The 10,558-nt window shown below is 49.7% G+C and overlaps 4 protein-coding genes across 4 annotated transcripts; 1 reads left to right on the top strand and 3 right to left on the bottom strand.

Moving 5' to 3' along the window:
* Window positions 1-276: 276 nt before the first annotated feature.
* QC762_0050180 (uncharacterized protein) lies at window positions 277-2,196 on the bottom strand (the record flags this gene model as incomplete). The annotated part of the gene is made up of 2 exons (XM_062883487.1): window positions 277-587; window positions 624-2,196. 2 exons carry the CDS (start codon window positions 2,194-2,196, stop codon window positions 277-279), a joined length of 1,884 nt encoding a protein of 627 aa, XP_062744428.1.
* A 689-nt stretch (window positions 2,197-2,885) lies between these two features.
* QC762_0050170 (uncharacterized protein) lies at window positions 2,886-3,831 on the top strand. The gene is made up of 2 exons (XM_062883486.1): window positions 2,886-3,282; window positions 3,350-3,831. Exons 1-2 carry the CDS (start codon window positions 2,990-2,992, stop codon window positions 3,402-3,404), a joined length of 348 nt encoding a protein of 115 aa, XP_062744427.1. The 5' UTR covers window positions 2,886-2,989; the 3' UTR covers window positions 3,405-3,831.
* A 456-nt stretch (window positions 3,832-4,287) lies between these two features.
* QC762_0050160 (uncharacterized protein) lies at window positions 4,288-4,680 on the bottom strand (the record flags this gene model as incomplete). Its single annotated transcript, XM_062883485.1, has 2 exons — window positions 4,288-4,401; window positions 4,477-4,680. 2 exons carry the CDS (start codon window positions 4,678-4,680, stop codon window positions 4,288-4,290), a joined length of 318 nt encoding a protein of 105 aa, XP_062744426.1.
* A 4,162-nt stretch (window positions 4,681-8,842) lies between these two features.
* Window positions 8,843-9,381, bottom strand: QC762_0050150 (uncharacterized protein; the record flags this gene model as incomplete). Its single annotated transcript, XM_062883484.1, has 2 exons — window positions 8,843-9,016; window positions 9,100-9,381. The coding sequence occupies 2 exons, from the start codon at window positions 9,379-9,381 to the stop codon at window positions 8,843-8,845; spliced, it is 456 nt and encodes a 151-aa protein (XP_062744425.1).
* Window positions 9,382-10,558: the final 1,177 nt, after the last annotated feature.

The following is a 10,558-nucleotide window of genomic DNA, read 5'->3' as shown; positions in this document are numbered from 1 at the left end:
GGAGAGCCTGAGATGGTGCGATTTCTGCCTGAGAAGACAACAGGACTTTCAAGTTCTTGTGCAGTTCTCATGAAAGGAGCCTAGCTATGCAGAGCACAGGGGCTCGCAAGATTTTCAATAGACGCTGAAGGAAAAATAGCACAGGTGAGTCTCAAACCATCCCCGACCACTCCTATTGCTCAAACCGTCTCGCAAGCACTCAAGGCGATATAGCAGATGCGCACAGCGAGCCATGACAATCTCAGGGGCATACCACATACACCAGGTCATCCACAACTACTCCGAATCCCTCTCTTCCAATAACTCCTCTACATCAAACACCAACTCCACCACGATCGCTTCCTTGCAGGGCTTGCCTTTGACCGTCTTGAATCTCGTCCGGGCAGCCACGATAACATCACCCTGCTGATCGTAGTGGAGCCATTCTTCAGACTTTCCCAGGATGAGACCGTCACCGAGCTCCGTCATTTCTTGTAGATCCGATCTCATTCCAGAGAAGCTGGCGCCGAGGTCTAGAATCCGGCAGGCCCAGTTCCTGGTGGCCGAGTCCACTGCGAGGTAGATGCCTACATATTCGTAATTCGCACCGCGGAGGGGGGCAAAGACCAGTAGACCTCTCTTAACTTCTCCATGCCGGGGGTGTTGGGACTGGTGGTGGCCATCTGGATCAGCGCTGCCCTCCCTATTATTGCCGTTGCTGTTACGGTCGTGGTGCATCGGAGGAGCGACTGCCGATGGGATAAAGAAGCTGATATTGGGATACAGGTCTGTATGCGGATAGGAATAGCGATAGCGGTACTCCCCTAACCCCCGGGGGAAGGTGAGCATAAATCCTTGTTCCGGCGTTTCGGTCGTGGAATCCAGCATCATCTCACTAACGGCGAAACCCTTCATGGCCTCATCCATCTCATTACCCCAAAGAGTGTAGATGCGAGAAAAGTACGAGACGAGTATCTCGGTATCCTCCCGCGTCGTCAAATCCTGTATTTCAAGTGGTGTAGTCCTCTCGATGCTCGACGTGCTGCCTGTCGTTACGGTGTCTGTATCGGCATCTTCTCTTCCAACACGAACGTGTTCAACGTTGTTGTCGATGAGCTTTGGGCGTATAGTCGGCTTTGGCCCGCCCGCCAAGTCAGCTCCGAGGCTAATCAGAGTAACCGGAGCTCGAGCTCGCATGTATTTCTTGTCCCTTCCAAGAAGTGGAAGACAAATGACGGACCGTGCGCTGACGTCCTCCTGGTCCCAGTGCAACTCGACACAGTTCAGGACCGCCAAGACCCAATACGGAGACATGGTTTGAATCAACGGTACTGTCAGGGAAAGTCCAGCATTGGAAAGGGTAAAAGGGGGTGTCAGCTTGCGTGCGAAGCTAGGTCGTACGCTACCCTGCGCAGCAAAGTCTCTTGGGTGGTGGGCGAGAAGGGTGTTATCCGATGAGCCAGTCTCGAATGCGAATATGCTCTGGTCGATCGATGTCTTGATGACCTCCTCCTGAAGTCTTCGGAAGGAGTTCTGGCTCCCTTCGCCATACAACAGGGGCATGTTGATTCCGAATATGCCGAGCAAGGAGTACGCGAGATCCTCCTCCCTTGTCGTAACTCGCTTGGAGGCCCAGCTCATCCTCTGTGCGATACTACACAAAGATATCCGCCGTGTCCCTCGCAAGTACCCTTCGCCAATACCCGTGATCTCTTGAATAAGCATAGCCAACGCGTACTTGGTTCCCATCTGCACCCACTCCCGAGTGTAAAAAAGAATGTTTGTTGGCGCCAAAAGCTCTTGAAGGGTCCAGCCACGAGTCCACCATCGAGAACGCCGGAACAGACTCAACACGTCAATGTTGTCGTCCTTTGACGGTATTTTGACATCTGACAGGTAGACATAGCATACTTTGGCGTTTTCGTACCATGCGAACATGGAATTGATGGCTTCTGACAACTCAGCCGAGCTAGATTTGTCGATACAAACGGTGTCGATCCACAGATATCGAAGTCCGTCTTGTCGCGCAAGTTTGCATGCTCCGTACACTTTTGCATAGCCGGGAACCTTGAACTTTCGAAGTCTCGTCGTCCGCTTGCTCCATTGTTGTAACGTTGCCTCTGTCGCGTCCCATGTGTGGGAGAGAATTGCGTACTCTGGAATGCCGGTGCCGAAGTATTCGTCGATTTGGAGGGTTGTCACGTTGATGAGTCGCATATCGAAGTGCGTGTCTGGACCGGCGTCTGAGAGCTCAAGCTCGAACAAAACCTCATCCGCATCTCCTGCCTGAGGTCAAATATGAAGATTGTATCATGACCTTCGGATCCAAGCATGCGCTGTCAAGTCGGGCAAAGGATACGCAGGAACGCTTCTGTCAAGAGTTACGGTCGCCATCGTGGATCGCGATCCTTGAATGGAGGTTGGGGGCGGTGAACCTGCAAGGGTTGAGGTTGCATTCAGCGAGATGGCGCCAAGTCTTGTCGGAAACCACTTACTAATTCACAAATGCATATTCACTATTAACCTCCATGAACATTGTGGGAGCATTTGCCAAAGACAATGTCTCTATCTCTCCCCGGAACCTCATCACCAAAGCCTCCGCCACTAATTCATCTCAGCGCGTGGTACCAAACCCTCGGGCTCAGCCTGACGATACTTCTCCTCTACCAACCTCCTCGGCGCTTCCACCTAAACGCTAGGGCGGGTCTAGGGTTAGGGATCGACTGCCGATTCGCTAATGATGTTAACCGTCCCGCATTGGCACATCATGAGCTAGAGAACGCAGGCGGCAATCGATGCTCACGTCGTACTGATCACGAGAGTTGACAACTCCCTTGCTGTGACACCCACCAGTATGTCTTGGAGATATTCAATCCGGCGTATAAAACCCCTCACTCCCCCCTCATCTCAATCACTCCCACCTTATCATCAATCACCACTCCCCAACCCCGCACAAACCCAACTTCCATCCCATCTCGCATTTTTCACCTCTTCTTCCCACCACAACACAATGGGCAGCCTCGCCACAACACAACGCTTCAAACTAGTCTTTTTCGTCCCTACCTCCCACACTGAGCAATGCAAAGCTGCCGTGTTCAAGGTTGGAGCGGGGCGGTACCCCGGACCGGGGAACTACACCGAGTGCTGCTGGACAGCGATGGGAACGGGGCAGTTTAGACCCGGGAAAGGGGCTAATCCGCATACGGGGGCGGTTGGAAAGTTGGAGAGGATTGAGGAGGCGAGAGTTGAGACGTTGGTTGTGGGGGAGGATGTGGTTAGGAGGGCGGTGGAGGCTTTAAAGAGGTAGGTTTTACTCAACTTACATGTACATGTAACAGGTGTTGAATGGTGTGCTGACGTTAGGTGGCAGGGCGCATCCTTTTGAGGAGCCGGCGTATGAGGTTTATAGGATTGAGAGTTATTGAGCGGTGCAGAGACATCTCGGTTGGATGGGTTTTGTGTATCTAGGCTGTTGATTGGGTTAAAGATGAGGATGGTGTGGAAGTGTTTGACATTCACACTGTCGTCGAAGCAAATTTGGAACCAAGGAGAGCTCTGTGTGCAGAAATCAAGTCTCCGTCCATTTGCCATCTTCTCTTCTCCATGACTTCTCCTTTCTCACTCTCGGCCAGGCCTCTCCTCCCAAATCCCACCTTGAAAGTCGAGAATGCCGAATCCCTCCTGGTAAATTCGCGCGGCTGAAAAGTTCAAGAGTCTTGTTGCCCCTATACCCAGTAACTGGAAACATACTCGCAACAAACTGCCACGTTCAAGTAAGCAGTGACGATTCCAGCAATGGCAAGGACATTTTCTTCTTCAAATGTCCGTGCCACAATCTGTACGCCAACCGGGCCCCGTCGTAGATTTCGGGATCATCTGTGGAGTCAGGCATTAGCACCCAAGGTAGGTAACTAGGTGGAGAAGGGAAGGACTTGCAGGCCTCCCATTTCTGTTGATCGACTTCATTGAGAGGTTTGTATGCATTGTCACCCTTTGGGACGACGTCGATCGTCTTGCCTGCATTGGTCACGGGGATGACAGCCGCAGAGTAGTTCATCAAATTGATAACTTCGGTGTAGGCTTTTTATTTATCGTTAGTTTGAAAGTCAGCTTTCAGCGGTGCAATGTGACCCCATTTTCACCAGTATGATAACATTTGTCTGGAATCACCGCAGCGTGCGGGGCCACTGGAATGATGACTGCATCCACGATCTGACCATTATTCTCGCTTGTCGAGTTCCAATAATCGCAATAGGCCGTCCCATATTCCAACCCCTGAAAAAAGTGAGGTTCTGATGCTCGAGGAGGTCAATTTGCGGCTTTGAGCTGGAATGGTTCTTGGAGGTCGGGGATCAGGGGCTCTCCTGAAAGAACGAGGTGGGGGTGGATGTCGTTTCCGTCGTCTGCTAGGAGGAAGGAGACCTTTGCCATGCCGGATTGTTGTCGGTCTGCAGTCAAGCAATTCCGACATTGAAGAGAACCTAGAAGGGGGCTTACATGAACCCGCTTAGTGGTAGTCTGAAGCGGCGGCTCCCAATCAACCACCTTTTGCCCGGCTGCCTTGAGGGCATCTGCTACATGGCGAAGACCCCTGAGAATGGGAGGATGTGGGCCGACGGCCTGATCAGTCCTAATGTCACACTTCATTAGCTCAAAGGTACCAAGATGGTGAGCAGGCGTAAAAAGACAGTCAATAGCCATTGGGGAAAAACTAATATGCATAAAAAGAAAGCAGGTACTTGTTGAAAGATAGTGGATAGCTGTGAAAATTTGCAAACATGCATTCATGTGTAAAGATAGTAAGTTAAATAGGCGTTAGACGATAACGTGGTTTATATGCGAAAGCGCCATATAAGCGAAAGCGCCACACTCCCTGCACCCACACTGCAAATACAAGAACAACTCCACCAAAACAGCTCAAAACAGTTAAAATTACTTGGAATTATCTTCCTCAGACGTTTCTACAACTATCTGACATGTGCGCGCATTATGACCAGGCTCGCCGCAGTTGCCACAACGTCGCGCACGCGTCTCGGTCCTCGGCTTCCGACCACTACCTACCTGCGTTTCCTCCATTATCTGCGCCTCAACATCTCTCTGACCCTGCAAATCCTGTGCATCTTGTACAGAGAGTAATCCTCCTTGCCGAACACGTTGCTTTTTGGCCCTTCGGCGCTTGCTTAGTGCTTCATTTGCTGCTCGGAGACTCTGGTTCTCTACCTTCAATAATGCTAACTGATGCATTATCCTGACGTTCCTTTCGCAAGGACGTCAACTGCCTTTTAAAATCTCAGTTGGAGAGCTATTCTGATGCTGTGCAATCCGAGACTTGATGAGATTAGATTGTGAAGAGGCTTCAGTTGGGTTGTTTGGCGTTTTAGAGACCCATCATAAACCCCGTCTCATCAAAGTTGTAGATGTCCACCTCCAGAATACCATACTTCGCAATTGTGTTCCGTACAAGTGTAAACCAGCCGCCAATAACCTCTGGATCTTCGCATAGGGCCCTTTGGTAGTCGTACTTCCGAGTAAAACGCGTAGTGAGTTCTGGTTGCCGTTTAACAAAGTTGTGCGCCCAGAGCGCGCCGACGCGTCCCGCATCGCGTTCGGCAAGCAATCGTTTGGCCATATCTTCCACACCAGACAAGCGAGGAGGAAATCCTTTCAAATCTAGGTCGATAATAGATTGAATAATAACAGACTCTTCTAGAGTAGTCAGCTTCCGCGAGTTGGCTGAAATATCGCGTCGTGATGGCTGACCCTGCTTGCGGCGACCCAGCTTCCGATGATCAACAGAATAGATCTTTGCTGCAGCTCTTAGGCTTAGTTTCGGGTCATTCTTCATCGCTTCGAGGGCCAAGATTATGCTACTTTCATCGTTTTTTTGAGGCATGTTCAGTTGTAGAGAAGGAGGATGAAGAAGGGAGATGTTACGTGTGGATCAATTGCGTGGCGCTTTCGCTTATAAACCATGTTAACGTACTTTATAAGCGAGTGCACCATATAAGTGAATGCACCACTTTCCACCGCCCTACCACAACTATCCTCAATTACACAACCACAATACTAGGAAACTACAATAACTGAGTTAGAAACAGATGAATCATAGGATTCTGCAGCCTCCGTGCACGTGCGTGCATTATGACCTGGCTTGCCGCATACGCCACAACACCGAATCTTCGTACGAGACCCCCCTGCACCACCACCATTTTGACGTCCTTCCTGAGCCAGTTGCTCACCTACAGCCTTCTGATCCACTAGATCCTGTGCCTCTTGTACGGTAAGTGATCCTCCAAGCCGCACACGTGTTTTATTGGCTCTCCGTCTCTTATAAGCCCCTCATTGGCCTTGCGTAGTGCGGAAACCTCACTACGTAAAAGAGCCACCTCGTGCATCACGGCCATCGTACCTTTGGCTAAAAGGTCCACAGCGGCCAGCATAGGCGTTGGAGAGCTACCTTGGTGGTTGGATATCCGGGTTTTAATAAGCTCTGACTGCGAGGTGGCTTCTCGAGCGTTGTGTGGTGTTTGGGAGACCCAGGGTAGTGCTGTTCCTGGCCTTGAGGCTGGGGGTGTTGGGGTTCGGAGCCGTATATCTAGCTTGGATATCACCCTCTCTGGGTCGTACGGTACAAGGCCGGCTCCGGCAAACCCACCCTGGATGTTTCCTTCCGTCATTGAAGCAAAAAACGCAGCTCTGAACCCACAGAGAAACTCCAGCTTGCTGATATGTGTGATGTTCATCCGCATCAACTGCTCGATTTGGTAGCTGTACGCCTTCTTCAACGGCGCAAAACAACCAACATCTAATGGCTGAACCAAGTGCGAGGAATGCGGAGGCATACAGAGTGTTTTGATGTTGTGTTGCTGGCAGTAGTTCTCGAAGTCTTCGGAGTGGTGGCTATCGTGGCCGTCTAGGATTAATAACCGGTATATACCCTTCGTACGAGATGCTGTATGGTAGTCGAAGTGTTTAATCCAATCAAGGCCTACTGCATTTGTAGTCCAGCCATTATCGGTTGTTGCAATACGCCAGGTGGCCGGAAGGTTGCACTCTTGATACCAGTTGGCAAGATGATATTGCCCAGCCAAGATGACAAATGGTGGAATGGCCCAACCTAGAGCATTCACCCCTTGGATAACTGTGGCCCACTCACGATTGCCAGGCTGGGCCTGTTTAGCCCTGCCACGGCCATCGGAGGTAGTAACTACCATGGTGGGTGTGATGATGCCCATATCTTCCACATACGCAAGCCGGGGATGGAATGCGCGTGCACACAGCTCAGTTATATATTGTACGATCGTTTGCTCCTCTAAATCCGTAAGTTTGCGTGAGTTGGCTGGAATATCGCGTCGTGCAGGTTTCCCGTTGCGTCGGCGCATAAGCGTTGTATGGTGGATATCGTAGATCTCACCTGCAGTTCATAGGCTAAGGATTTTATCGCGTTGGATAGCCTCAAGGGCCAAAAGTATCCGAGCCTCTTTTGAAGTGGAAGACATATTGGGTTGTGGAATTTTTGAGAGTGGAAGGTGGAGATGGTGCGCAGTGTGGAAAGTGGTGCATTCGCTTATATGGTGCACTCGCTTATAAAGTACGTTAGTGAATAGGTGATAAAAGATATTAAATACGTGATGAAGAATAGTAAATAGGGTGTTACAACCTGCACCAGAAATAGATACAGACTGCAAGGCAGTACGCCGAAGGTGAATATGACAGGATGATCGAAGGTTGTGACAAGCGTCTCAGACACGGGTTCACTGTCAACAACAGGTTGTTCTAACAAAGAGCTACTGAGAGTAGATTGTAGACAAATGAACTTGAATTGCTTGCATGAGGAATCAGATTCCTCGACACGGGGAGCGCCCGGCGCTCCCCCCTATTTATGTGAAGCTATCTACATATGTTTCTGAGGTATCCTTGTACCTTGCTCAGTGTGCTTGTATTGCTTGCTTTTGGCCGCGGCCAACAGACCATGGCCACCGCTAATAGACCATGGCCACCGCCAACAGAAGGATGAACTCCTTGCTAGTAAGACTCCTTTCTTTCTGACAGGTACCACCCAGTGGTTCCTGTACAGGGGTATTACGCTTGGGGCGTAACATAGGGGTCAAAGCAGAGTGAAGAGACATGAAGACATGGTAAGGCTCAAAGGTTAGAAAATATGTGTTGAAAGATAGTAAGTAGGTGTCATGAAGGGATTAATATAGCTTCAATGACTATATATAGGCATATTAAGGAAGCAGAGATGTCTTTCCTGATGGTCCATGAGCGTGGGAAGACAAGTAAGTACCAAAGAATTCCGAGTTTTAACGGCGTTGAAGCTGTTCCACACCTCTAGCCCGGCACCGATATTCGTCGAAGACATCTTGACGGAAGGGAATCGGCACAACTGCTGGATCCCTCTCCCAAGGTTTGGTGGAAAGCATAGCACGAAGGGCAAGCTCAAGCCCTGCAACGGACGTACTGAGGAACCAATACTCGATCGGTATGTATTCTGGCCCGGGGTTGGTATTGGCGACATCTCGGTACGAAAGTCGCTCAGGCGTAAGCTTGAGGGGAAAGATTTCATTGAACGCAGCAGTAATGCGAACCGAGCTACCAATATCCGTGCCTACTCCCAGAATACTGCCCCCAAGGCTTGAAGGGTACCTTCGCCTCCGGAGGAACCACCACATGACAGATTCTGGTTATGCGGGTTCAATGTTTCGCCGATGATGTTGTTTTTGGTCTCGCCGAAGAGGAGTGTCTGCGGGAGGCTAGCCTTGCAGTACAGCACTGTCCCCAAAGATAGGAGTTTTGTAGTGATTAGACTCTCCATCTTGTGAGCTTGGTTGGGGTCCTTGATCCCGAGGTTGCCGGCTATTCATCCGACATATCCCATAGTTGTATAGACGCCTTTAACGCGGAACTGGTCCTTCAAACTGACTGGAAGATTGTGAAGAGGTCCAGAGGCCGTTCCTGTCTCCTTGAAATGGGCGTCGAGAGCCTTGGCCACGTTCCAAGGCCTGGTCAAAGAGGATTTCATAAGACAGTTGCCCTACGAAAAGCCAGAGCACTTTAGCATGCCCGTACTTTTATCTCTCTGGAGCGAATGACTACCTAGGTATGTGGAAGACTTACAATTTGGTGGGCAATGGCTGCCGCTTTGCAAGAAGAAGTGGTGACCTGCACAGCACTGTAGGTCCCATCCTTCAAGTGACTGACGATATCTGGAGCGTCTTTAGCTAATATCAACGCTTCGGCGGCTTCCAAGTGCTCTCGAACAACCCCAGTGTTGTCGCGTTGGCTTTTCGCTTTTGTGAAGTCCTCTGGCGAGAGCTTCCAACCGTCAGGTATACTGGCAAGAAGGCTCTCGCGCTTCTCCGCCGCGTGGGTCTGCCAACTTTGGCTCGGTATCAACATGGTTCACGACTGTGAGAGTGGAGTTGCAGAGTGAAAAAGGAGAGGTCGAGAGGGAGATAAAGATTCGGAAAATGGCGGAGAATTTCGGCGGTCAGGGTGCTCTTTTTTTCCAGTTTGCTTCGAGCATAGTGAGAGCCCTCGCACGTGGGCCGTGATATGAGATGAAAGTCTCTGGGAAATAGGATGTCGGTTTATTTTAGCGCATGACAATCGATCCAGTGGGTATGCGCCTGTTCAACGGCGTCTGGAGAGTGGAGCTTATGATAGATGCCATCCGAGCTTATGGCAGTCACCACCACAGATTTTTATAGATAGCACCTCAGTTCATGCTGTCAGTAAGCTGAACATTTGTATCTCGTGTGTGAGCTTCTACGGTTGACCCGGTTCTACTTTATCAGGACTCCCTCAACAGGGGTTTTATAGAGATAGCGATTTTGAAGTCGACGGCGTTAGCCATGCTCTAGCGCACATTAGAAACCCTTACTATTAGAATCGAGGTTTTTAATTAAGCGAGGTAATATCCAAGGAAACGCTCTTGCAAAAAGCCTCTTGAATGGGTACGCTAACGGTTTAAAGGATGCTATATTCTAAGGAGCCACCATAATTTCACTCAAGGTATGTTATTATCTGTTTTAAGTTATTTGTAAGATTTGAAGAAGTGTACTGAAGTGTCATTTATTTAATTAAACGAGGTGGGGATAGTAATGCTTAGTTGTGTACCGGCTTATTCTCACGCATTGGATCTCTTATGTGGCTACTAGCCATCTTCCTTTTATTCAGCACTGGTGAGTGTGTGGCTTTGGTAGATAAATAGGTATTCTAAATCCATCTGCTTTCACTAGGTGCTCATGCTATGGCAAATTTTATATACTCTGTAACAGTCAAGGCCATGGCTATACGCAAGCTACACCGTCAATGATAGGTAGGTTTTCTATTGGGGTGATTACAAGTAGGTATGTCAGATGCCTGATACGAACTTATCGCATGATTCCGCTGAAGGAGAGGTTCTCTATGAGGTCTTCCAAGACGTCTACAACCCATGAGGACACAAGTGGGATGGCGACCTCGAACTCTAGGTAAGCAGTGTATAGGGCATCTCCATTGACTTATGAATCTAGATATCCTTGAAGTGTATAAGCTTAACAATTGCTGATTGCTCAGCGGTGAAGTGGCTGGG

Source organism: Podospora pseudocomata, chromosome 3 (assembly GCF_035222375.1).
Source record: "Podospora pseudocomata strain CBS 415.72m chromosome 3, whole genome shotgun sequence".
NCBI classification, from domain to species: domain Eukaryota; kingdom Fungi; phylum Ascomycota; class Sordariomycetes; order Sordariales; family Podosporaceae; genus Podospora; species Podospora pseudocomata.
The sequence above is the reverse complement of the archived record's forward strand: the minus strand, read 5'-3'. Positions and strand labels throughout refer to the sequence as shown.